Consider the following 27,215-nt stretch of genomic DNA (forward strand, 5'->3'; position numbering starts at 1 on the left):
CATTCAGAAGCAGACTAGAAATGATTGGGTTTTGTTACCTAAATATTTTGGTAATAGAAATTATATTCAGTAAGTGTCTTTTCTGCAATCTTTTCTACCTAAGGAAGCATTTGTGATCATAAGTACTCTTGAGGGAGAAGTTTTCTATGGGTTGCTGAAGATGTTGCTGGAAATTCACTGAGTTGACACTTAACAGATATGGTGAGTTAGATTTGGACTATAGCTTGTATGAGGAATTCCTATCCTCTACCTTGCAAACCTCCTTTTTAAGAATTCACACCAAGTTACCTGGGAACTTCATGTCTGGATTTTCTCTCTTAGTTGTTTGGTTTTTGGTTGTTTTGTTTGTTGTTTAGAAATTTATCATGTGGTCTTTTCTTAATGACTTCTCAAAACTTTGCCATAATTCAGGCTTCCTAACATGACAGAGACTTAGATCAATCCGTTTTTTCATTTGCTATTTCATTAAACTCACAGCAGAACACGTGCACTGTTATTTGGAAGAGAAAAGATGGATGGTTACTTCTGTAAGAAATGTTTGAAATGTGTGTGCATGTCGGTATTCTGCATACTGCCTGGACGTGCAGAATTTATCTTTTCCTCCTGCTGTGAACTGAGGGAGTTGCGGTACCTGCACCCTTCTGTCCTTGGGCAGGAGCACAAGGAGGCGCGGGGCAGGCGCTGAGCTGGCGGCACGGTGCTGCTGGCAGGGCTCAGACCTGGGAGTGCTGGTACACGTACGTACAACGCACCCCAAAGAACAGCGGTTCAGTAGAGAGGGATGAAGATCTGTTCTTCAACCGTATCCATGGGGCCACCAGAACTTTTCCAGATGTGTAGTTCTTGAATGTAATAAAGGAGATTTAATCTTGAAAGTGCAGGTTGTTTTCAGAATATTAAAGTATTTCCTGTAAGTGTGTTATTGTTAAAATACAGCAAGTTTTCTACAAAACTGGAATGCTCGTCAGGGTCAAACTGGATGTAAAAGGAAGCATGCTGAGTTACGATAATGTGACTCATACTCAGAATATTCAAACTGTTATTAATTGTATGTTGTGTTACTAATCACACACCCACCACTGTTTTCTGGACCACTCAGGTGTAGAGCTCTTCCGTGCTTACACCGATCTGCTCAAGAAATACACACCCAAGCTTTCTGTCCTCAGATGGACCAGCTGTTGGTTAAGATACAATTTAAAAAAGGGAAACAGTCTTTGAGGATTTAATTGTGTAGCGTGCCATTATGTGGGCAAATAATCAGGTAGATAAAACTTCTAGATTATTTAATGTTTAAAATCTGATTGCTGGTTCTTTGGTTTTATTTTAATAAATGGCCTAATGAGGTAGCACTGAGCAGAATGTAGTAACTACGCAGTTGCTGGATTTTTTTTGTTTGTTTGTTTCTATATTTTTTCTTCCCCTTTAAAAAATGATCTGCCAGTAGTGTTACACTAAAAGCAAGACACGAGCTCACTCTAGTGGAACATTTCAGTTTTTCCTGCTCAGTATTGTCAAATGAAAGAAAGGCTTGTCCTGGTGGCAGCTGCTTTTGAATTGAGGTGTTTTTCAAGGTGCTTTGCAAGGTGCTTCATGGGTTTTCGAAAAGCAAGGAACAGCTGATGTTGTGATGCAGATCATGGTTTGTGAAACTGTCCTTTTTTTGTTTATGACCAAATCATACTTGGACACTTTTTGAATTCAAATTCATCACACCCATAACTAACCTGTTCTATACAACATCAGTAGTTTTTTCCTCGAAGCTGAGACCTGTATTATGCAAATCACAAGCTTTGAGCTATGAAATACATGATAAACTGTTTGTCTTCGGTAAACATGGAGTCCACAAAAAAAAGAAGAAAAGGTAGAGTGGGCATGTAACACTGGAGCCTGTGTATTTAGTACTGAAGTTACGTTAAAAATTGTTGAGGCTGTTCCAGCCCATAATTTCCTCATTTGGAAAGACTAGAGACTTTGCCCTGGTAAGGCCTAAGGGGACAGGCAAGTTCTTGAAATTGTTTTACGTACCTTTGGAAACAGAAGTAGCTGCAGCACTGCTGGCTTGCACAGGAACCGAGGAGTCAGGCGATGGTTATCACTGTTCCCAGAGGTTTTTACTGTCGCTTGTTTGGCTTGTGGGGGAGCTCAAGCAGGAAGCAGCATCCACAGAGTTTGTTCTGTCCCTTAGTGGTGGAGAAGAGAAAGGGGAGATGAGGACAGCACCTGTGTCCCTTACTAACAAAGAGCTGCAGTCTGTGTTAACTGAGGGAAGACTGAAAAAATTAGCATGTAATGCACTTTGTTCAGGGAGGAGCACTCTAAATTGGCTTGAATTTTCTTTTTCCTGTGGCTAGATTTACAAGTAGACTTTGAGAACCCGGAGAGGCTTCAGTGTTAGCTGTGCATCACATTAGGAGATGTTGGCATTAATATGTGGATTTGTAGGATTGGTGGGAGAACAGTAAGCTCAGCCCCTCTCTCCCCTCAGTTATAATTTAGATTTGTTTGAATGGGTATTGGGACACCATGTTCCACTCACAATAAATAGTGTTCGAAACAAAGCTGAAATGCATGGATATGAAATAAGAGTAAAGCAGTAATAGTTGACTGAATTGGTAGAATCAGATAAAATTCTGTATTATTCTAATACTGATTAAAAAACCTAATTATAGACTCTTGCATATGCAATCAACAAATTCAAAAGCTAATCCTTTTTATTGTGAAGAATGTCTTGCCTCTTAGAGGAGCCATATTTGGAAGTCATTCCCTTGGTCGAGAGAGCAGAGCCCTGCACACTGCTATGTTCAAACTGACCAGGGTTACTCATCCAAAGGTACGTTGCAGGCACACTGAAGTTGTCATCTGGGAAAGATTATAACATGGGATGTTCTTTCCTGGATTGGGTCCAAGTACTGAAATGTGTCACGAGGAATGTTGGCTGCTATCGATACCTGAAGGCCTGTGAAATCCATAATGTAGTTCTAATAAATGGCTTTAGTGGGAGTTGTGGTTTGTTTTTTGTACATCCACACAGAGTCAGTTGTAAACATGAACTGTGTACCTAAGTCTGCTCAGGTGCAATAAAAAAACCTCATTGCTTGATTCTCTTTGTTCATGGAGTCTGAACTTGGAAGTTTTTCACCAAGAAGCTTAAACTGAATCAGAAAACTTTCTTTGTATTCTAATGGAAAGTCATAAGGATATTTCATTATGTAAGGAAACATTCATATAACTTTAGGAAACTGGTGTCTTTTAGTCTAAATAAAGCTGCAGTGACAATCTGTGTGTTTTCTATTTTTAGAAAAACTTTCATAGAAAATGAATTTGTGTGGAAGAATGGGAGAAGGTGACTATGGTTGGAAAAAGCCAACTCTGATAACAGAAAGGAGATTCTTCAATGTTGAATGCTAGTTTGTCTTGACTTTGGGGGAAAATGACTCTAACTGGAAAAGTGATGAAGTCTGTGACTAATCTTGTGGATGGTGGTAGAAGTACCTCCACCACATTTTTATTCTGTGAAGACACTTCATGATGTATTGAATAGGACCGAAATTACCATCAAAATAGGGGTCTTTTAGGCTTTCTTGGGAGTAGATGAGGGATGCTTTAAAAGCCAGATAAAGCCTACTCAGCTGTTTCAAGCAAGTTATGTACTGGAATATCTCAGCTCTTCAGTTTGGTCAGAATACTTTACTTGCTTTTTTGGATTACTCTGTGAACTGGTAAATATTTTGACTTCAGCACAGCAGTGACCATTGTTTCTTTTCTCTTTTCTTTGCAGTGATTCTATTCTGCATGGCAGCCCTAATATTTCCAATAGGATTTTACATCAATGAAGTTGGAGGTCAACCATATAAATTACCCAATAACACAGTGGTTGGGTCTTCGTATGTACTGTTTGTCTTATCCATTTTCTTTACAATAGTGGGACTTCTATTTGCTGGCAAAGTTTGTTTGCCTGGCTGATGAATGTCTGAACTGTGGGACTTTATTTTGGAAAAGAACAAGACGTCAGAATTGCATTCTCAGGAGGATGCCTAGATCAGACTGTCGAACACTTACTGAAAAGAAGAATGCTTTGACTTGTTCTCACTATGCACTTTGGATGAAAAAAAAGGAGAGCCTTTCCCATAACCAAATACAGACAACGTTGACTAATCTCCTGAGCATATTTCATGCAGTCAGGTCTGCACTGTGATAGGAACTAATGAAGAATGCTTTACACTGAGAAGCATAATGTCCCATGTTACTGTACTGTTCCTGTTTTTAACGTCTAATGATTTGGAAGTCAAAGTATTTATGAACTTTGTGGTAGACCAGAGGGTTACAGAGGAATTCAAGTGAGGCTGGCCTCACTGTTTAGGAGATTAGTATTTTACATCTTCCTTCTGATGAGCAAAGCCTTTGGCACCAATGTGGATCAATCTTGCATTACTGCACCAAGAAGCCAATAGATCAAAATATGTTCTCTAAATGTATGTAACAGCAAGAAGACATACATCCCCTCTTCCCCCATAAGCTCTAGAAAAACACTAAGGAACATTTTAGAGGGGGATTTCTTCCTTATATTTATATAAATATATATATAAATATATATATATTTTGCTGATGCAGTATACAGTGTGTGTGTATGTGTGCGTGTGTGTATATACACATATGTATATATATGTATATATACACAAATGGTTCCTGGAAAAGACGTCAGAACGCTTTGCTAGCAAAACACTGTGGTGTGCAAAACTAGAACTCAATAGAAAAAAAGCCATTTCTCTGAAGGCCACATAGCTGAGAGTCTTCAGTTTACCTCATTCTTTGTAGCAGCCCTTGATTTTAACAGTTTTTGTAATAGGTACAAACGATCCCATGCCTTTCTAGGTGCAATTTTAAGTTAAGCTAAAATTCTTTTTATGGTAATTTATTTGTATATGAGGGTAGAAGGTGAGATCATGTCATACCTTAAAGTTAAAATCCTAATTTTGGGAAACTGACACTATTTAAATTATTAGCAACTGTTGTACAGAGAGTCTCTTTTTTCTACTGCATCGTTACATTATCATTCATACGTGTTCAAGCACAGCATTTCACCATAGATAAGCGTTTCTTTAGCACAAGTAAAATGCAGTGTTTAAAGTAATGCAAACACTATTCCACTGCAATGATGGATGAATTTATTTTGAGCATTAATTCATCTTTACAAAAAACAAGCAATATAATAGTTTAAATAATATATACCTTGTTTACTGAAGTTATTATTTTAAATGTGGATTTAAGGGCCACCCAAATTTTGAGTAAATATTCCTCACTAAAAGTGGTTTTATTTCTCATCACAAAGATAAACCTTTGAATCCATGGATGTCATAATTCACTACTCAACCTAATGTTGCAGCAAGTACAATTTAGTGTCCCAGGAAAGCTGCCTGCACTGTCAGTATTTATTTTCCAGTTAACATGTGATTTACCCGAGATTCATTATGAAAACAAACAAACAAAAATTTGTATGTTTCAAGAGCTGTTTCATTGAGCTTATTAGAAGAACTGCATTACTGAATAGACGTTTTTCTAAAATGTTACTGAGACCGTATTTTGGAATGAGGTGGTTGTTAATGTAATCAGCAGTTTCCAAAATAGTCACTTATGAGATAAGCTTAAGTGTTTGAAAATAAGACAATTTGCACAATTCTTTTAAACTGTGTGCCATTCAGACCCTAGTGGGTCCCTGTCCTCCTTCTCCTCCCTAAGTGTTTTAATACAAAAAGGTTATTTGCTGAATTAAGTATTTTTTCTTTTGACATTTTTGAACAAATTGCCAATGGGATGGTCCATAAGTGTCTTTTTTTTCCAGTCAGCTCACTCACAGGTAGAAGGGAGTGTTTATGAATCACTAAATTTTTCTGAAGTACACTAACCTGTAAATACAGTCAGGTATCTGCTTTTGGAAGTAGTGGTTTAAATATTATTTGGTTCCTAATTTAAGCCTTCATCTGCATGGGTAGTCTGAGATCCCCAGTGATGTTGGTGGATGTAAAATGCAGGGTTCAGCTGCTCTATATGCGTCTAAATACTTGATGTTATCACTGCTGTGTCCTAAGATGAAGTAGTCACTAAAACTTAGATCATAAATTATGTTGGAAAAACAAAAACAAAACACCTTTTTAAATTTTTTTTTTCAGAAATGTCACTCTTGTAAATAGTTCAAGGAGATTTTTGTAACTAGAACACAGGTGGCGGGGAGAATTTTTCAGCTGCTAAGGTTTCTCATCCCCCAGCTTACTTCAATCATAGTAACATAATGTATACAGTGGATTTAGGCTTAGATTAAATGGATCATCATATAATAAAAAAATATAAACACTTGGAGCACACCCAGACCGTGGCTGGCTGGCTGGAAATGGGTCTGATCTGCCAATGCTATTGCTATGAATTATTAAATGATAGCAGAGATTTTACTAGTAATTGTTTAAATACTTGAACATTTTAAGTCCAGAAATAGATGCAACCATTTGCATTTAAAAAACAAAACACCCAGTAATTGAGGAGACAGCTGTCAACAGTTGCTTTTAATAAGGTCATTAAGTACTATATAGTACAGTATTAATTTATAGCAGAAAATCATATCTTGTAAACTGTATATAAAACACTGTTTTATGGTGCAATCATTTGTCAAACCTTATGTCTGTTACTTTTGTTTTAAAGTTGTGTGCATTCTTTTCATACCGAAGGGCATCACTGTAAAATCTTCTGAAGACTATTTATAGGTTTTATTTGCACAAGGTTTTGGTTTAAACTACAGGAAGTTTGTATTGAACATGCCTGAATAGCTGTAGACTTTTTCACTTCATGGAAAGCAAATGTTTCCATATGAATCTTCTCCAAAGGTAATCCCATATTTGTGTGAGTGTTTACATAAACTGTTCTGATTCAGCCAGCCATTATATCTAACTTGTTGAAGGACACCTCATTTCATGCATCACTAGGGATCACTAGCCTTTCGCTTCTGAATTCCCCCAAAGGTATGATGTCCCATCACAATGTGATTTGTGCACACTTTGTTGTTTATTTGGCTAACAAAATGTAAGACTGGAAACTCAAAATAACCTTCAGAAGGAAAAACTAGTTAGTTTGTCTGTATGAATGTTACTGTTGAGCTCAGCTGAAATAATCACCTGGGAGGTGTTTGTGGGAGCCCTGGGGAGGGTTGTGCCTCCCTGACGCACCAGTCTGACCCTTTAACGCCGGTTTCCAGCGATACCAGTTTCCTGGGGGTGCTGGCGGTGTGCACCAGCCCAGCCCGTCCTCTGGTTGAAGAAAAGCCGCCAGACCAGGGCCCTTCTGTCCCCAGGTGTTTCAGAGCCATCGTTTAACCACTTGAGAACACAACTTGTAGGTTGCTGTTTGCCCCAACACACACACACACACACACACACAAAGTGAAAGCTGTCCTTTAAAACCTTTGTGAAGGATGAAAATGATGAAGGAAACGGTGTCTGCAAGCAGGTTGTCCTGCCCGGGCGTCGCTCGAGGCCTGACCGTCTGCATCCCTCGGCCTTTACTGAGAATTGTTTTCTAATTGGTTGGAACATTTTTCAATTAATGATTTCCGAACAACTGTTAATACAAACTGTATAAAATGAACATAATTTTCTTCACTTGTATTTTTGTTATTGAGCGAGTTTATCAAAATAAATTGTCTACGAAAGCGACTGGCCCCGGCTGCGCTGACTGCGCGCGGCGCCGCCCCTCGCCCGCACGTGCCGCCTCCCCGGCGGGGCTCCCGCTCCCCCGGCCGCTGCCGCCCCCAGGCGGCGGGAAGCAGCGCGGGCGGCTGCCGCCCGTGGCCGCGTCGCCAGCGGCAACGCCGTAACACGACGGGAGCGCTGCGCCCGGCGGGGCGTGCGGCTGGGCGGCTGCTGCGCCGCGTCCGCACCGGGCCCGCACCGGGGGGAAGGTCGGGTGGGTGCCGTGGCCTGGTAGTGCTGAGGGGGCTTGGGGGATCCCGAACAGCGGCGTGGCGGCAGCCTGGGCTTTTCCGTCGTCTTTCCCCGGTGAGGTGAGGAGAGTCTGGACGGCTCGGGGGCGGGGGAGCTGAGGGGCCTTTCCCCCGTGAGGTGAGGTGAGGAGAGTCGAGTCGAGTCGAGCCTCGGGGACGGGACGGCGCGGGGGCTGAGGGGCCTTTCCCCCGTGAGGAGAGGTGAGGAGAGTCGAGCCTTGGGGACGGGACGGCGCGGGGTTGAGGGGCTTTCCCCCCGTGAGGAGAGGTGAGGAGAGTCGAGCCTCGGGGACGGGACGGCGCGGGGGCTGAGGGGCTTTTCCCCCGTGAGGTGAGGTGAGGAAAGTCTCGGGGGCGGGACGGCTCGCAGGCGGGGAAGCAGAGGGGCTTTTCCCCCGTGACGTGAGGTGAGGGGAGTTTCAGGACGGGCCCGTGGGGCGGCGGCTGCTCTGACAGCCGCTGGGGGGCGAGGGTTTCGAGGGGGGTGAGAGGGGGCTGGTAGAAAAGCAGGATTTTTATTATGGTTTTTGCTCTGGCTTTATTGCCTAAACCCGAGGGGCAGCTCCCCTACCTGCACAGCCGTGGAGCTCTGGATTTTGCTTTGGTTACTTTTTTTTAATGGTTGAGCAGCGGAGCTGCTCTCCCAGCAGCTGTACATACATATAATTAACTGCATCAAATCCCTTAACAAATAACTTGCAGAACAGTTCCTACATGGCTTTTCTATAGATTGGTAATTGAAATTTCTTTTTGCAGTTATTTTTTAATTTGCTGTTATCCCACATGCAATGTAATTATCATATAATTGCTGACAATATTAATACCTTTTTAATAGTGTATATTCTTGAGGATTTAAGCTTTCTACTCTAACGCTTTGTCTTTTTGCCTTTTTTTTTTTAATAAGGCTAAGTCTATTCATCTAATGGATGCGCACATAAGGAATATGGCACAGTTCTTGGACAACGATCAGTTTTTGGAAAAAGTTGGGTAAGGTTGCAGTTGCAAAACCTTGTGGAGACTTTGTATGTAGATCTAGAGTAAATAACCATAGTTTGTATAAACTAGGTACTGTGTCGCTTCAAAACATTTATGGTGTATCAAATGGGACGTGTAGACAAGTGTCAAAATATAGAACAGTTCCTACATAAAAAACTTGTAAAGACTTTATGATAGTACAGAAATATTATGGGTAATGAAGTCATCCCATAAAATTCATTGTCTTGTAGGGTGACCACAACGTCCAGTCTAGAGGTTGATTGTCCACCATGGCAAGATTTTACTACGTCTGCTATAGGACCAGATAATGGATTGCTGGTCACACATATGAACAAGACACAGGATCTGCTGGTAGTCAAGTTTTCCTGCTAAATGGAGCAACAAGAAAAGCAACACATGCCCAGTATAAATACAGAGTGGGGAATAAATAAGCTGATAGACAACTTTTATGTTTCCTTACATATATTTGCATATACACACAGGCAATTTAACTAAAGTCATGAAATTAACATACAGTGTCTCTGCAGAGATGTATCAGTCCATGAACGAATCAGGCAAAGCAATACAGGTAGATCAACTGCTGATAGTGCATTTTTCTTTAGAAAAGCAGAAGACAATATATATCCCTTCAAACTCTGTGGGATGGGTTTTGGAGATATGTAATTTTTCTTCCTTTCTGGTAAATCACTGGAGTATTGATTTTTCTTTCTTTTCTTATTTGATCTATAGAGAGTACAAATGAAGAAAATACAGTCTGAAAAGGTGCAAACCACAGAAGAATGGCTGAGAAACTACAGTTTAGAAGCCTTGCAATTAACATTAAAGCATCTGATAAACAAAGGCAACATTATTTTGTAAGTGCAACACTGTCCTTTCTTTACTCAGTCCTAATTTGTCTATATCTCTGATGCTAATTATGCACAGTGTTCCAGGGATTCGAGAAATGGTGTTGAAGAGGTTGAATTTACAGAAGAGACCATTACCAATTTTGAGTCCAGACTTTCTGAGTAAGTATCCGTCTTGTTTATGATTTTGATGTATAACTGACTGTATCCCCATCTGCCATGATTACAGGTACTGCTGTAAGTCTGAATTTGTTATCGCTGGGAACTTCAGAGTATCTCAGCATTAAATCCTTTCTGCTGAGATTTAGGGTAGGTGATAATTATATGTCACTAGAGCTGAGATTTGTGTTTGGTTTTTGTTGGTGGTGGTGGTTTTTTTGTTTGTTTGTGTTTGGTTTTTGTTTTTTAATGAGGATGCCTATCAACCAGGTTTTGAACTGAAACAGTTGCATCATTTTAGAAAGGCAGCTAGTGATTGGTTAAGTTTTCACAGGTAATACTGCATATTTTTGGGTTATGTTTACTGTAGCTTGGATGAGTTTCAGGTCATGGATCTAGTCGCGATATGCAGAAGTTAAAAGTTTTCTCAGTGAATTTTAAATGTATAAAATCAAGGAAACTTAAATGGAGGAAAGCATTTAATGAACAGCTGTAGAGTAATCATAGCGTTTTTGCTGGTCTTCAAAACACTTGATAGACTCTTCTTAGGGGTGCCACTACATCTACACACCCCACTGTGTCAGTCATGAAGATCCAGAACTGTCAGAAGGTTCAGCATCAGTACTTGGGTCCTGTGCCATCTAAGCAAACTGTCTGCAGATTTGGTTCAAAAAAGAAGTAGCTTTTGTGTTTGGAAAGAGCAAACAGTTTTCCCCCTTTCAAATGTTGATTTAAACTTTTTGTTCACGTAATTGTGAAAACTTTGCACATGGTATTAAAAATAAGTTGATAGAAATAAAACAATTTGGAGGACAGCAAGCATTTTGTTTTATTTCAGGTTATACCTATTTTGAAATGAAATTGTTGAAAGTTGGGCTGCAGTTAGTCTGGCGCTTCTGTGAGCATGCTGCCTTTTAATCACAAGGTTATATTTCATGAGTGTCTTAATAATAGTGCAGTTTGTATTAAATACATCCCCTGACAATAACCTATGTGTAATGAACTAAACTCAGTTTTGCCTGAGCTGCTGTTGTTCACAGATACCCTTGGTGAATACCCCTCTCCTGTCTCTGAGCAGAATAAGTCACCAACTGATTAGAAAACATTTCAGTGATCCAGTTTTTCAGACAGCTACATATTTTGTCAGTCACACAACTTTAGGGGAAGAAGGATTTAAATGGTTAGCCCTGCAACCACTAGCTGTATGAGAACACTGAAAACAGTATTTTTGAAAGGTGATGTTGCATCTGTGAGAAAAAAGATGTGATGAAAAGAAATGGTTGAAAGTTACATTGATACACAATGCCTTAGCTAAATGTGTGCTATGCCTTTTGTCAGAGTGATTGAACTTTATCAGCAGCGAATTCAGTGGCTGTTGCAGGACAGCAGAAAGGTAACTTTAACTTTGCAGTATATTTTTAGAATGGAACTGTATACAGCATTAAAGAATAAATGAACTTTTGAATAGTAGTGAAAAGTGGCTTCCAGAAAGCTTATGTATTTTATTTACTGTAAATTACACATCATCATGTGCAGTGATACTTATCTTGACAATGGATTGTTTTTCTTGATTGTTCATTGGTGTGCAGTTTTTTGCTTTCTAGATCTAGTCATTTTCTTTCTCTTAGCAATTTTAATCATCAGGATCTCTCAGTGCAATTTAAAGGCAATGTTGAGCTTACCCTCTGTGACTGGAGTGGAGCTGTCTTGTAGTCTGTTGTGCCCTCTCCTGCACAGCTGGTTAATCAGTTATTGTGTATAGCAGGGCGAATAGTCACGAATGGGAAGTGGACATGACTCCCTCTTGAAGGGGATAGCGAAAGAAGCCGCATTTCAGACTCTAGCTTCCACTAAGTTGCTTGATTTAACCTGAAGGAGATGCTGTAGACAAAGTTATTTTTCATCCTCTGAAATAATGAATAGGTTGTCTTGGGAAGGACTGAATATGACTCACTGATGAGGATAAACGGGAGCCAGTAGGCCTCTCTTTTTTTTTTTTTTTCTTGGCTTTGTCACTGTGTCATCTTTATGCTAAAAAGCTGAAAGTGAAAATAAATACCTAATGTTTAATTTTAAAGTGGTTTTGTACAGAAGAATCAGGGACATTTTTGAACTTTAGATAAGCTTAGTATTTACAATGACTTTTCTCTTTCAAGGTGTTTGGCCTTATAAAAGGAACCAAAGTTGGACTTGTGGTTCATGTGTCTGATACAAGTTACGGACATAGACTACTGGATTTTCAGAAGGCCCTTTTGGTAAATAATAATAATAATACAGACTGTGGCAATTATAACATACTAATCAAGTTTTTGTGTAAGTACAAGCCGGGAACTAAGTAGAAAAAACTCTGCTTAAATTCATAATATACAATACAGTAGAAGTTTTCTGTTGTAGAAGAGTATGTTTTAAGTGTCTTTGAAAGTATGTTCCTTGGTCATGTCTAGATCCAAACAAACTCCAGTATGTACCATAATAATGATACTTTTCATATTAATATTTAGAAATGTCTTAATTCTTGCACTGACATTCTCAATGGAATAAACTTGCCTAACAGATGCAAGAGCTAGAACCAAGTTCTACATAGAGCTATTTATTTAAATATAGGGTTTTTTTATGCCTTTATGTTTTGTCACAACAAGGCACACCTCACAATTTTGATCAGAACCTTAGTAAGTTTGCCACTTCCTGAAGTCCTAAAAGAAACTTGTGCTCTATTGTGCTCTTTATTTTTATAAAACTTTTGTGGTAAGGAAGGAAGATACAATCTATCTGGTTTACTGTCTAACTTTGAAACTTTGTACAATTTCATTTCCTGAATTCAGGAATTTTATTTCTATTGTTTGCATTTTTCATTTGTGCATTTTCAGTAAAACTACTTCAGGAAAACTCAAGTTCCACATAGTCTGGTTGGCTCAACCTTAATACTTGAACTATTGTTTGGCCCTATCCATTAATTAATATCCATTAATTAATAATTAATATTAATTAATTAATATCCATTAATCCAGCATGAAACATTTTTTTAGTAGTTGCTTGATGAGTGAATATGCCCATTCTAGATCAGTACTATATGTTCTTTCATGTGATCATCAACTGAAGAGAAAAACTGATACCAGTACAACAAATATTGCCTGTCTCATGCCCCAATAACAAACTGGCTGGTTTACTATACGTTTGCAGGTCTTGTCTCTGTTCCAGATGTTTGAACCTGTATGACTTTTTCTTGGAAGCTTTTCTCTGTGGTAGCTGAAAATACTGCTGTCAACTCTTTTAGGAAATTCCTATTTTGATTCTTTTACGTAATAACCCTACCAGAAGCAGCATGAATACTAATGCATTAATTTTTTTTTATTAGTGCTTAATAGATGAACAGCTATGTTATAAGAAGGAACTGTACTGCCTCTCATTCAGTACAGAAATTTCGCCTCTGTGGGAGAGTCCAAAAAGCATCAGTGTTCACGTGTAAGTTCGTTTCTCTGAAAAATAAAGATGTTTCAGACAAGGTCTCCATTTAATTAGAGCAATCTCTTGTAGATAACAAGTACTGGCTTTCATCTTGTGCCTGCAGTGATTTGTAAGAGGGGAAAGCAATGAATTTTAAGTGCATTCAGTGATTTCAAGCTGGTTGTATATGCCTGAAGTATCTTTGCTGCTCCTGTGCTTTGTAGTAATCTTCATGATCTATGTTATTTAGTACCTGCACATTAAGTGTATGTGTCCCTTTTTTAACCCTAGGCTACATGAAGCAAAACAGTGGATACAACAGCTGGAGCCTGGTCGAGGCTGCAATTTGCTGAAAGCCTTAAAACATGTCCTTACGATGAAAGAACTGAATTCTCTGGTTCTCATATTAGGAAGCTGGTAAATTTGTTCTCTGTTGTAACAACCAGCTTTAACTTGGATACAGAATTGGTACTAGAATCTGAACTTGATACAAAAATAAACAGAAAATTTAAGATCCAGTTTTTATGTATTCGTAGTTCATACCACTGAATTCCTTTATTTCTTCCCTTTTTTACTATTTATAAAACTTCTCTTTTCTCATACAAACCTACTTTTTCCTTTGCAGATCTGTTATCACAGTAACTCATTGTGAATCTTCTAGCTCTAATGTTACATCAATAAAAATCTTTCAGCACCATTAAGGATGTCAATGAAAGGGTCCACATCTCTGGGAAGATTAGACAACAAGCTAGATTTTGCTGTAAAATAAGCATTGTCTTTTCTCTGTCATCTGGGTGCTGATAGAAAAGTTAAAATGTCTGATTAAATAAACAAAACCAGGCTGAGATTAGATAAATTATGGGTTTAAATTCTGCAGATCTGTTGTTATCATTTGCAAACTTGCAGTACTGGAGTCAAGATTACAAGACAAAGACTACAGTAAGGATTCTGGGAGTGTTACTGTGCTCCTAATTTATTCATTTTATTTATTTTAAATGCACAGAAAAGGGATGGTATAAGCTTGGCAAGCTTGATATTTAGGGTAACAGATTACTTTTCAGCTAACTTACTGAACACACAGTGCTGAAACCCCACTAGTGGTACCTCAGTAACTGTTGAAAGAGAGAGAGGAGGCCAAGTTATGTTAAATTACTGGATTACATTCCCATTATTTGTTATTTTTTTGCCCACTAAGTTTTCTTCCCTGTCTTCTTCAGGATGGCAATTTTTCCCCATTTGATTACTGCCATTGTTATTTTTTTTTCCGTATTTATATATCAGCCCTGATCAGTCTTCAGAAATATTGTCTGGCTATGCTCAGCAGTGTGTGCTGGGGAGAAAACTGCAGATTCATGCTGTTACATATGATTGCAGCCATCCTGCTTCTCTTGTAAGTAGTTGTGTTAATAGTTACTTCCTTCAGAGTCCTGTCATTTGTTTCCTATTCACTTGCAATGTTTTCTCTCATAAACGTGTGGGGAAGCTAACTTACTCATTAAAGAGTTCTTAATCTAGAGCTGTATTTTCTTTAGGGCAGATTTGCACACCTGAAAAAAATTGTTTGGAGCATTCATCTTAGTTCATACAAAAGCTAGGAGTGGCAACCAAGTAATGTTGACAGGCTTGGCAGCTGAAGGGAAGCAGTTATTTCCAGATAATCATCCTGTGTGTTAGATGACTTTGGGGCTAAGAGCTCTTTTGCAGGTGAAAGCAGTAAAAAAGAGGACTTCAGGAAGGCAATATTGCAGTAGGGACAAGTGCGTAGGGAGAGAGATAATAGGAGAAAGGCAAGGACTTGGGAGCGAAATCATATGAGTGTGGCAGTCTCTGGGGTAGGAATATTTTTAATGGAATGGCATTAGTGCAAGACCTAGTAGCCTTGCTCAAATTACAGTGTTCGTCATGAACAATGGTTTTGATGTTAGTGATTACCTGAAGGAAGATAACAGAAGGATAAGCAGTTACTTTTTATTAGCTTCTGCATAGAAACTTGGGTTTAGGTGTTGATTGCTTGTGTAAGTTTATCCCTAAGACATGTAATGACTTGGTGGCAGGGAGGACACAGTTGAAATCATGATTTGAAGAGAAGATTGGATGCAGTGAGAGTATTGTGGTTGTGGGAAAAAGGATTGCAGTGGCAGATGATAGGAGAGAAGGAGATGGAAGAGTGGAAAATGGCAGCAAAGTATTTAAGAGGTAATTGCGGGTGGGGAAAGGATAGCCTGATGTTTATAGCTGCAGACTTTAGCAATATGCCTGTGATCTGAGTAGCACAAGCCTGCCTTCAAAGGAAAAGAAAGTGACTGGCACTTTAACACAAGGTGAATGAACTTGACCCTTATCACCTCTTCTGCAAATTTCTTTACTGAGTTAGTTTTTCAGCCCTATTAAAGTAAGACTGATAAGAAAACAAAGGGAATATAATTACTTTGCTTTCTCACTGCATGTACCTCGAAGATTCTTTCTCTGTCTCTAATTGAGAATTGAATACCAACAACCTATGTTATCAAAAGAGACAACCAAATCAAAGTTAATATTTTTCTTCCTGTTTATACATGTAGGCAGTTCTAAAGAACCTTGCAGAAGCTGTAAGGGGCCGTTATCACTGCTATTCTTCAAAGGGAGAGGTAGGTGACAGCTAGAGAGGCAATGTGTTCTTCTCTCTTTTTGATGATTCTTCATGTTTAGAAGGTAGTTGTCATCTGAGTAGAAGTTTGTAGCAAGACCTGCTGCTGAAACTTGCTGATAGTATACTCTATTCCCTCGTCCAAATCACTGATGAATATATTGAATAATATAAGCCCCAGTACTGACCCCTGAGGCACTCCACTAGATGCTGGCCTCAACTGGACTCCGCCGCATTGACCACAACTCTCCGGCTTCTTCCCTTCAGCCAGTTCGCAGCCCACCTCACTACCCGATCATCCAGACCGCACTCCCTCAATTTAGCTGTAAGGATGCTGTGGGAGACTGTGTAACTTCTATGCAGTGTATTAGGTGTATTTACACTAAATTCTGCTATGCCAGGCAGTCTTGTATAGAAGTATGCACATCCAAGTAAGCTGTGTTTGATTGGTATTTGAATGATAGTTAACTTATCTTTCCTCATTTGTTTTCATATGTACAGAATTTTGATAGCAGTGATGTCCTTCTGCTACTTCAGGAATCCCAGAAGGCTAAGAACCTACTCAAGAGCATCAAACAGTCTTTTCAAAGAAGAATAGGTGGCTCACTTATTAGTAGAATAGAAGAGGTATGTATCTTTTTATTTTCAGATGTACTTTGAAGTATCAGCAGTAGAAGTTTTTAGTGTTCACAGTATGAAAAAAATACGTATGATTAATCAAGTAAATAAGTGAATTTTTAATATTTTGTATTGGCCATCCATTGCAAGTACAAATTAAGTCCAAGACCAGTAAAGGAGACATTTTGCTAGACATTCTCCAAAATGCAGCAAGTTTTATAGACCAACCAAAATGCAATGGAAGGAACATTTTGCCATGATCATAATGGAAATCTAAGAGAATGGGTAGCCCAACTGTATGCATGATCATTTAATGAAGTTCCAGGAGTCCTCTAAGGAAAAAGATACTTACTCCTACCCGATTAAGGCAAACACTTAAATGAGGTGAAAAATCATAAGGGCTTGTCTAAATCCATTACTTTTTAGGAGGACCAATGAGATAGCTATTTTCAAAGTATTTTCTTGTTTAAATCCCAGCACATTGGTGAATGTAAGATAAACTAATATTCCATGCTGGATATGTTTTATTGAGGGTAAAAGAAAAAGTATGCTAAAACTTGCAAGAGTTTTTCTTAAAACCCATTTTAGGTTTCCACAGAATTTGCAAATATAGCACGTTCCAGCTTCTTACCAAAGCCTCCAAAGCACGAAGGACCGTTAGTTATTCAAACGCCATGTGTCCTGGCCAAAACCTCAACAGACTGGTTAAAGACAAATGGATTGAAAGGTAGAGCAGAGAAAAAAAACTTAACAGGTATGAAACATGAATTAAAGACACAGTGTGTGTTTTATTTCATTTCTTTGTTCCTTGCTATAGCTAAAAAGTTAAACCTTTATCAAGTTTTGGCTCCCAATGCCTTCTCTCCTGTGGAAGAATTTGTACCTATTCTTAAAAAAAAAGTATCATCAACTCTACATGAGGTATGTGATAAGGACCTTTTTTTTTCCTTTCTATTGCTACATTTTCCCAATTAAAGTTGGTACTTTATAAGATGGTGAAACTCTACAGGCTTTAAGTAAAATTTGAGTCATAGATCCAAGTCAGATACTTATGCCATTCTTAGGAGTGGTTCAGGAAGGAATTCCATGTGGGTGTAGCCTATAAAGGCTTCCGTAAACATGTAACACTATTATTTATCCTTCTAGAAAGCGATGATGCAGTTCAAATGGTACGATGGAACTGTGAAAAATATCCACGTTGACCTACCGGTATTATACAACTATCAGGTGAGTTGTCCATAGTGATGTGGCCTTGTCAGAGCCAGATTACCATCTAATTACTCCACATTTTGTGCTCCAAAGCATGCTACCTTATAGCTTTTTTTCTAATTTGGTGTCCTTTTCTAGCTTAATTTGCCCTCATATGTATTATGTATATATATGCTTGCAAAGGTGATATTCTGTATCGTTTGGGTGAAGTGCCATAATGGCTTCATATTGATACTGTGTTAAAGAATAATATGTGTTTGAAAATGTGTTTTAAGTGATGTGTTTTGTTATGAACACTGCCTACAATTGCCATTGAAATGGTAATCTTGCAAAAACTGTGGTTTGAAACGTTTTTCTTTTTTAATGTGCTTGACCACTATTTTGGGGCATACTAGCAAGGGGAAATCTGCAGAGACTGTAGACCCCTTGTTAATTTTTTATCATTGTATGGTGTTTTCCTGGACTGTTCTCGCTTGCCTTTATTGAGAATGAAATGCTACTGTCGAAATGAATGAAAGTCATTACTTTTTCCAAAATTATGCTGTCATGTTACTTCTGGATTAAGCACATTTGGTAATAAAAGACTTATTTGAACTTTTTAACTTAAATTTTCTATATTTTATCAACAGAAAATGCTCACTAAAATGGTGAGAATCTATGAGAAACGAATTGACTGGCTATCCGTTGCTAGCAGAAGAATATGGGGAAGTGTTTGTGAAAGGAGGTATTGCACTTTGGTAGTCCTTTTTTCATGTATTGGTGGTAGTTCTTATTTGCCAGCCTTTGCTTCGTGGCTAAATCAGCACCAAGTAATGCAGAGCAGAAAATAGTTGGATGTAGCGACAACAGTTGCAGATATGAGCAGTGTAAGAAATCCACTTTTGAAAACAGATATTCAGCTTTTTTTAAAAATCTAGTGGATTTACTGAATCCAGTGAACTGCAATTTCCGTGAGACAGAATGAGAGTCTTAAATGTGACTTACCCAGCAAGCAAGCCACACTTTTCAGATATATTTTGGATATTCAAGTACAGAGAAGGAGGAGGACCTGGTTAGGGTTCAACAGCTATTATATTATGGCACTACATGTGCCAGTACCCTGATTGTTGCATAGCTTAAGAAATATAGAGTTTTCCATTATTGTTACTTACGATTTGCAGATATATTTTTTTTTAAATTTGATTCAGTGTTTCTATATTTGGATACATATCTAGATACTTTCTTTGGTGAGTTAGAGTGCAGTGAAGACAAGAGTATGTAATTAAATAAGATATTCTTTTGACAAACAACATCTCTCATATAGGGTGGTTATACTTGTTGATATATCAGTGACGAACTCCATGTACATCATCCATATCCAACATGCTTTGCGGCTTTTGCTTGAGGAACAAATGTCAAATAAGGATTACTTCAATATTATAGCGTAAGCAACTATTTAAGATGCTTTTAAAATAATTGTAACACAGTGCAATGAAAGGAGTGTGCTGAGACATTGTAGTTATTAATGGGCATATCTAAGATTTTTTAATTGTATTTGACACTTTATGATGAAGAGTAACACTGATTTGATGTTTGTGGGTAGGCGCATGGATTAGATGTGCAGAGACAAGATTAGTAATTAAAAATCACTGTTTTGGGTGAGGCTAACTGAAACTGATTGCATCTTACCTGCAACAAATTTTCTTCCTGCTATATTGTTCTTAACAGTATCAGTTCACATGTCAGAAATTTTTTCTGGAAGAGGGTTCTGGAGGTGTCTCAGATGCCATAACAGAACCCCTTTATATTTTACAGTAATTTCAATACTTTTAAAAATATATAATAGCACTAGAATTTTGTACTCGGCACCAGTAGTCAGAAATGTGTGGCGCAGCAGCTGGGCACGTTTTTGAGTGGCAGGTAAAAGCAAGAGACAGCAGCTCATGCAGTTCAAACCTGGTAGGAGAGCAGAGCTGTTCACTTCACAAGAGAGATACAGGCAGCATTTGAGGGTCAGGGTTGCTTTGTCACAATTCTGCTGAGCTTTTACCAGTTCATTTAGTGTACTGCTCAGGAAAGAAAAATGTACCAATACCTTGAAAATCCGACAACCCCTGAGTGATGGATAAATGTGAATAATTAAATTGTTTGAAAGAGAAAATAGCATCAGGTAATTTTACGTCTGTAACACTCCAAATAAGATTTTTATTTTTCAGTTAATTTACTCAGTGTTGGTTTGTTTGTTTGTTTTTGTTCTAAAGTGTAGTCTGAAAATTGATTGCTCTTATCTTTCCATAAAAGATTTGGGAGTGATGTTTTGCCTTGGCAGCTGGAACTGGTTCCTTCCCAACCAGAAAACTTGCAAAATGCTTGGAGGTAGGATCAAGTAACTTTCCCATACATCTGAATTAAATGATTGTAGGTACCATGAAACAGAGTTAAACAGCATTATCAACAATTTACAAAATTGATACATGTATCATATTACAAAAATGGTTTGCGATGAATTGTTCTGTACTGATTGTGTTGGTTTTTTGTGAGAACAGCACTATGAAATTGAATACGTCCTAGTGACTTTGTATTTCATATGTATATAGAATATATATGTGCATACATGTAGAAGCGTCTGTGTATGAAATGAACAGGTTACATGAATAATTGAAAACTGCTTCAAATTCAGCTGGTATGGGAAAGCTAAACTATGGGTTTTCCCCACATGCAATGGAAACAAATGTTTGTGGAGTCACACCCTTGGTTTTATTATACCTCTGTGGTTTCATTTTTATTCCTTTAAGTTTACTATATCACAATTTTTCTATGTAAAATTAAGAGAGAATTCTTTCATTTCTATGCTCTGAGTCTTATCTTAAAAACTGGTTTGCCACGGCAGCCGTACAGTAACAAGAACAAATAATTTGGGTCATTATATAATCTAGTTTTGCCTTTTCTTGTCAAAACATTTTAGACTCCAGTGCAGTGTTATTTGAGACTTCTAGTTCTCTTCTTACTTTAAGCACAAACAAAGCTTTTGTTGCTTCTTTCTTTGAACTGCAAACATCTTTTAGGTGGGTGTTGAGCTTACAGTGCAAAGGGAGTAGAAACGTCATGAGTGCTCTGAGGAGAGCTGTGGAAGTAGACTTCAAAGACAAAGACGTACACGAATCACAGGGACTTTACCTGCTGGCTACTGGAATACCTGATCAGCAAACAGTAAGTATCGTCACAGGGTTTGCAACTGTTCTGTAAGTTCCTATCAGAATTAATCTCTTTTGGCTAGTCACCTTAGATTGTTGGCAAATACTACTTCTTTACATATCTAAGCCAGCACAACTATCAGGATCTCAAACTTCCATTTCTGCAATCTCAATTCATGTGTTGGAGGTAGCAATTATTAATACTGTGTGAATCATAGAAAATTCAAGGTGTTTTTTAGGATTCCTTTCCCATCTGCCCATCATTTCACTGCGAATTACTGAGTTTGAACACACCAACTCTGATTTTTTTTTAATATCATTTCGTTATAACTCATGGGAACAAAGCCACAAATAATTTTATGGTGGAACTCCATAGAACACTATGTAGAGATGGCTCCTGTTTTTAATAACAGGAATCCATTGCTTGCATGTATGATCATAGTGCACGTGCTCTGCGGCTGTTCAAACACGTGAGCAGCCTGAGATTTCTGAACATGCAGTAATCCAACTGGAAGAACCGTGCGTGCACAGTAGGGTGTCTCTTGCTTCTGTTACCAAACTTTTGGAAATTCTGGGCAAAAGTCATTAAAACCCCATATGGAATAGCAGGAAAGTTATGGATATGTGCTAAAAGGCAAGTGAATAGTTCCATCCCTAGTTCTTTGCTTCAGTGCAAGGCTACCTCTAAGTCCTTTACTTTGCATCTTTGATTCCTATAGCTGCCCCATCTCACATCATGGCTGCAGCAGTGCTGTTGCCATGAGTAATAATGACAGTTTTTGTACATGTGCGTGATTTGAGGAGGCACTCGGCTACTCTGGGTGTGTTCCCGTACTGAATTGCTGGGGTCAGGAGTGTTTGTACATTAGTTCAGGAACTGGTGGAGTAGGTGGGAGCTCATCTAAGGCAGAGGGTCACTATTGATTTTTCTTCTGTTTTTCTTCTCTGTCTTGCAGCACAGAGTCAGTGCTTATGTGGCTCAGGTTTGCAGAGGTGTCGATTTGCAGCTTCACGTCTGTCTGTTTAGCGTAACGGAGGCTGTTGACTCCAGTGGGATCATTCCAGCCCGCTATGCTAACCCAACAGAAACTGCCATTGCTTTTAGAGAAATAGCACAGGCAGGCAATGGGAGACTTCATTGGTTTGGAGAAGCAGGTATGTGAAAAGAAAAGTCAGCACATACTTCTCTTTCATTAATGAAATAATATTTATTATTGTTTTTTCCCCAGAAACCAAGTAGTTTACTTTTTAGAATGTGACAATACAATACTAGCGTTGATATAAAAACAGAGGTCCTAGTTCGCTTAAGGCTTTTGGTTGTATTGCAGAATATTATAATGCAGCCTTAATGCAGGAATTTAATATTTTTTTAATATTTGATTTTTTTTTTTCTATTTGTGTATATTTTGTACACTTAAGCATTCCACACTGATTAGCATATATTTGATTATCAGGTATTTTTGAAAGTGATGATATCACTGTCATTGTGTCTGAAATGGAAAAGGCAAACAACTACTCCCAAAAGGTATGAATTATATATGTCTTTTAAAGTTATGTTTTTCTTCAGAAAAAAATTCAACAGCATTTGTTGAGCTGGCAATGCAGAAGATTGGACAAAATGAAAATCCTTGTAAGATGGGCAGGAATGCTCTAGAATGTGAGAATAGTCACCATAGAGTAAATGCGGCCTACGTAGCAGTTGGACAATAGCGCTGCAGTGGCCATGATTCCTTACAAGGAATTTAAAACTGAAGTGATTCTCCTTTTTGTTGCCAATCCTCTACTGAATTCCTTTCTAGTAGAATTAATCATTTATTATAATTATATATATATTATATATTTTAATATATCTATTATTATATTATTATTATTCAGTTCTAAACCAATTGTTTTTTGAAGTGTACTAAGGATGTAGAACTAGACTGTATCTCTCCATATTACAGCGCATGACTTTTTCCAAAGGTAAAAGCAACTGCGGCAATATAGCCAGCCTAGCAGTACGGTTGTTGCTTCTTACAAAAGGGTCATTAAAAATATATATGCAGCAAGATATATATGTCCGGAAGCCCAAGTACCTTGTTGCAAGTAAGTCTGAGTCAAAGTATTTCTAAGAAGAAGAGTTGATGGATATTCAATGGGATTTTAAAATATTTTGTTATCATTTAATGTTTGCATATACTTGGTTCATCATCTTCCAATTTGTTCTGGTCTTGGTTTGCGTACTGTTGCCTTTTCTTTTGGAATGTTTGCTCAGAGTAAGAAGGGTTTCCCTGCTATGTGTTTGAACAAGCACAGCACAAAGGGGTTTCTGTTCACTTAGATGCCAAGCATTACCAGATTAATAAATTTGGTATGAATTTTATCTATTGTTGAAGTAATAAATATCTTTGAAATGTCACTTACTTAAATTTTACATATATGGATAACTAAACGATGTGAACTTCCATTTCAGTGTGCATTCCTAGTGGAATCCTTGAAGCAACGTTCAGTAAATCAATCTGTTAATCCACTTACACCAAAAGGAGACTCAAACGTGCTCAGGAAGAATGAGAAAAGAAGGCCACACAAGTTGCCATCTCCTAAACCCACAGCTCTGAGTCTGGCTAGAATGGTTTGATATGGTCCCATTTTTAAGATACTGTGTGTTTGAATTTGAGATTCTACCCAACTATCAGATGTGAGATGCTCTTTGTAAGAGAGGTGCTCAGGCTGAAAATTTGAAGGAAGCAAGACAGCACTGTGATAGTACTCTGAATTTATGTTCTAATTTGCAGGAATTAAAGACTAATAAAGGGTAGTGTCAGTTTTGAATAATTCAGTTATGATCCAACTGAAACACTTCTAAAATTTAAATTTTGTTTAATTATATGTGCTCATAGAATATTAAAGAGAACCATGGCGCAGAGAGAAATGCTTCCATAAGAGCACTGGCGTGGCGTCCCACTAGCGCCAAAGCAGAAATTCCACCAGGTGTGTATGGATGAGGGGCTTTTTGTCTTCAGTCTCTTTGGGTTTTGTATTAATTAGAGATTTCATTTAAGTTTATAGAAACACTTGCAATTTTAATCTTTAATCAGACTGATAGGAAGCATTGTGGTTGCGGTTTTATCTAACTGAAGTAAGTCATAATCTTTTTTATTTGTAGCACCAGCAATTAAAGAATGGCCTCAGACTGAGAATAAAAGAAAGAATAAACCCAGGAAGGAGCCAGAGTCTTCCATGTCAGTATTTTATACTGATAAAGGGAGAAACGTGGGTATGTGTTATCAGGATATGGTGGGTGAAGATTTTTGCTTATGAGTGTTTATGTTATAAAACTGGTAGGATGTTACGTCAGTGATAATCAATTAGCTTTAAATAGTGAGAGAAAGTGAATTTCACTTATCAAATAGTGGTGGGGTTTTTTGGTTTGGTGTTTGTTTTTTGGGAGGTCTGGAGGGGGCTGACTCTTTCTATTTTGTTTTTGCAGCGGGGGGACTGGTTTTTGGTGGTTTTGCTTTTGTAAAGTCCTTTGGGATGTTTTGTTCAAAGATGCTCTAATGAAAAATGCTGTTGTCACAGCTTAGATGTTTACAGAAGATTTGGTTTGGAGTGTTTTAAGGGGACAATTTTTAAAAATAAAGGGGTTTTAAGTAATTTCTATAGAAACTATTTTATTTCAGATGTGGAATTGTTTATGAAATGCTAGTCTGTGGGTTTTGAGGTTTTTTGTTTCTGTGGTTTTTTGTTGTTGTTTGGTTATGGGTTTTTTTAATCACCAGTCAGGTGTGATTCAAAAGGACTACGATTTAAACCTAGGGCTCCCAATACTACTTTGTTAATTTTCTTAACTAGGTACAGTATACCAAAAGTATCCAAAGATAATGCGCATCAGAAAGTCTGTTCCCTCTGTTACATTGCCCAAAAAAGAGGAAATCTGTTCAAGCAAAGAGGTATTTTGCTCATTATTTATAAATTCTCATTTTAGAATTATCCATCTGAATTAACGTGAACATGTTAATTCTGTACAATGTATTATTTCTTAAACTGTTCTAATATTTACTAACAACCAATTGCTCTGTTTGTCTTACAAGTGGCTGACCAAGTACAGTATTAAAAAGCTTAAGCTAGAACTGCCCAGATTGTTTGGTCCAGGCTGTACTCACCAAAAGAAAACTGTGGATTCTCTGCACAAGAAAGTATCAGCAAAATACTGTCGTATCTTCCCGAGTGTAGAAATCAAAGTAAGCTTTTCCTGATGTCATCTGCCTACATCATTGAAAGGGTTGTATTTGTTTAAGACAATCCATGTTGATCAGTGTTTGTGGCTTGGTAGTATGATGTTCCCTCCATTATTCCTTGTTCTTTCTAAGTCACTCTTCTGTTACAAAGCTAGAGAAGGTCTTTTATTCACTACAAAAAGTACTTAGTATGTTTGAAGTGTAAACTACATGGAATCTTTGGATCTTGATTATTTTGGTTTGTGTAATGACTGCAGACAAGCATTGAAAGTTAAGTCCAGGATATTATTGCTGTATTATCTCTATAAAACTGTCAGAAATAATGCAACAGATGCACCTGTCCAATCAAATTATATCATTTTACTGCCCAGTGCAACTGGCTGTGATGAGAACTAGGCTTTCCTGATTTGGGTAAACCAGTTATTTAGTAGCAAGAGAGTGACAAAAATTTTCTAACACTATTTCATGGAGGTAAAGACAAAAAAAACTCATCTCCCTGATTTCTAATGTAGACATTGCATATATAGCAACTGAGCTCATGCAAGATGCTCTTACACAAACTGTATTTTTCCAGGGGGTTGTGAAACATCTACAGTTTCAATCTAAAGAACTGGAAATCTACACTGAACAACTGGAGAAAGTGTTGCAGCGCTATATACAAAGAATGCAGTGGCTTCTGTCAGGTATTGGTGTGCATCTGGTTTTCTATAAAGCACAACTTAAACGTACATGAAATCTTCTTGTCTACTATTTCTAATGAAATAAATCTGAACATAATCTGGATATAAAGGTCATTCATTTTGCATTTCATTGAAATTTTTTAAAGTATTTTTATGTCAATAAAATAGAATACAAGAGAATTCAGCATCTCTGTAGCCGATGAACATCTAGCTTGCTGTGAAAGAAATAGGGCTGTGATGTTTTTCCTTTTTGTGTGTTGTGTTCATTAATACAAGGTTCTTGGTGTCAGAAGCTTCCTGTCAACAGAATATATACGATAACATGTACAAACAAAATGAGCTTTTCTGTTCCTTGTGCTAAAAATGTGCCCTATTTAGAAGTTCAGCATCACTGCTGGTGAAAAGTATTTTGATCCTTCTGTTGCTTATGAAGATCTTTGTTGGGAAACAGTTTTTTGCTGGATGGTAAAGTAGGAGCTACAAATTGCTTAATGCAGGTTGCTACAATTGGCTAGTAATTAATGCTTGATAGTACTAGATTGGAAATGGCAGAAGCCTTTTCTGTTATTAACCTTTGAACTACCTAGTTTCCACGCAGATTAGAATTTCTTATGTAGAAACATGCCCAGAAAAACCACTAAAGACTGAAGATTTTACAGTATGCTCGATAAAGCCATATATTCAATAAAATAAGTGTATGTAATGACACTTAGTTTTAATGTTCTGGCCCAGGAAGCCGAAGATTGTTTGGTACCATCTTAGAAGCGAATGTTTGTGTTTTGATTGATACATCTGGTTCCATGGACCCGTATTTGCCACATATCACAAAAGAACTTAGCTCCCTTATCTGGGAACAGCTGAGAAAAAATGAAGTCAGGTAGGATGAACTACTAATTTGGTTTAGTTTTGTGTTTGGTTTGTTGAGGTTATTTATTTCAAAACTGGCTTATCTGAGGTGACTGATAGGATTGGTTAAGGTTAAATGTTATGGGCCATCTTTCTCCTTAGGTTTAACCTGCTGAGATTTGCAGAAAATACAGAGAGTTGGAAGGAGTGTCTTGTAGAGGCAACTGATGAAACATGTCATGATGCTGTGCAGTGGGCATCCAGATTACACGCTCATGGTGATACACGCATCCTTATGGCTTTACAGGTTAGTAAATTGCGTACCACATTTTGGAGAAGACGTCGTGCCTTTTGATGCTAAAACACTTCCATCTCACTGATAATGTTTTAGGAAAATGACTTGATCAAAGCATAC

General features: G+C 37.9%; 2 protein-coding genes across 5 annotated transcripts in view; both read left to right on the forward strand.

Annotated features, from left to right (window-relative positions):
• MOSMO (modulator of smoothened) overlaps positions 1 to 7,698 on the forward strand; it is a 31,799-nt gene extending 24,101 nt beyond the window's left edge. The window contains exon 4 of one of the 2 annotated variants that reach the window (XR_011741424.1): positions 3,779 to 3,884. Coding sequence is in view for 1 of the 2 variants with exons in the window: in XM_065851110.2 (XP_065707182.1) it covers positions 3,779 to 3,963 (185 nt within the window). In the remaining variant the exon portion in view is untranslated. Of the gene's footprint in view, positions 1 to 3,778 lie in introns of both variants that reach the window. The other variant, XM_065851110.2, reaches the window with a different exon arrangement.
• A 165-nt stretch (positions 7,699 to 7,863) lies between these two features.
• VWA3A (von Willebrand factor A domain containing 3A) overlaps positions 7,864 to 27,215 on the forward strand; it is a 29,522-nt gene continuing 10,170 nt past the window's right edge. Inside the window, exons 1-29 of one of the 3 annotated variants that reach the window (XR_011741423.1) lie at positions 7,864 to 8,044; positions 8,889 to 8,971; positions 9,211 to 9,331; positions 9,710 to 9,834; positions 9,913 to 9,987; positions 11,323 to 11,377; positions 12,141 to 12,239; positions 13,340 to 13,446; positions 13,720 to 13,845; positions 14,710 to 14,818; positions 15,990 to 16,055; positions 16,556 to 16,681; positions 17,261 to 17,399; positions 17,490 to 17,593; positions 17,819 to 17,899; positions 18,511 to 18,605; positions 19,185 to 19,304; positions 20,162 to 20,236; positions 20,926 to 21,070; positions 22,011 to 22,209; positions 22,509 to 22,579; positions 23,507 to 23,665; positions 23,934 to 24,024; positions 24,200 to 24,310; positions 24,889 to 24,986; positions 25,128 to 25,277; positions 25,849 to 25,957; positions 26,687 to 26,831; positions 26,963 to 27,107. Coding sequence is in view for 2 of the 3 variants with exons in the window: in XM_065850786.2 (XP_065706858.2) it covers positions 8,907 to 8,971; positions 9,211 to 9,331; positions 9,710 to 9,834; positions 9,913 to 9,987; positions 11,323 to 11,377; positions 12,141 to 12,239; positions 13,340 to 13,446; positions 13,720 to 13,845; positions 14,710 to 14,818; positions 15,990 to 16,055; positions 16,556 to 16,681; positions 17,261 to 17,399; positions 17,490 to 17,593; positions 17,819 to 17,899; positions 18,511 to 18,605; positions 19,185 to 19,304; positions 20,162 to 20,236; positions 20,926 to 21,070; positions 22,011 to 22,209; positions 22,509 to 22,579; positions 23,507 to 23,665; positions 23,934 to 24,024; positions 24,200 to 24,310; positions 24,889 to 24,986; positions 25,128 to 25,277; positions 25,849 to 25,957; positions 26,687 to 26,831; positions 26,963 to 27,107 (3,111 nt within the window). In the remaining variant the exon portion in view is untranslated. Of the gene's footprint in view, positions 8,108 to 8,888; positions 8,972 to 9,210; positions 9,332 to 9,709; positions 9,835 to 9,912; positions 9,988 to 11,322; positions 11,378 to 12,140; positions 12,240 to 13,339; positions 13,447 to 13,719; positions 13,846 to 14,709; positions 14,819 to 15,989; positions 16,056 to 16,555; positions 16,682 to 17,260; positions 17,400 to 17,489; positions 17,594 to 17,818; positions 17,900 to 18,510; positions 18,606 to 19,184; positions 19,305 to 20,161; positions 20,237 to 20,925; positions 21,071 to 22,010; positions 22,210 to 22,508; positions 22,580 to 23,506; positions 23,666 to 23,933; positions 24,025 to 24,199; positions 24,311 to 24,888; positions 24,987 to 25,127; positions 25,278 to 25,848; positions 25,958 to 26,686; positions 26,832 to 26,962; positions 27,108 to 27,215 lie in introns of all 3 variants that reach the window. The other 2 variants (XM_065850786.2, XM_071814971.1) reach the window with 2 other exon arrangements.

Source organism: Patagioenas fasciata, chromosome 15 (assembly GCF_037038585.1).
Source record: "Patagioenas fasciata isolate bPatFas1 chromosome 15, bPatFas1.hap1, whole genome shotgun sequence".
Classification (NCBI taxonomy): Eukaryota; Metazoa; Chordata; class Aves; order Columbiformes; family Columbidae; genus Patagioenas; species Patagioenas fasciata.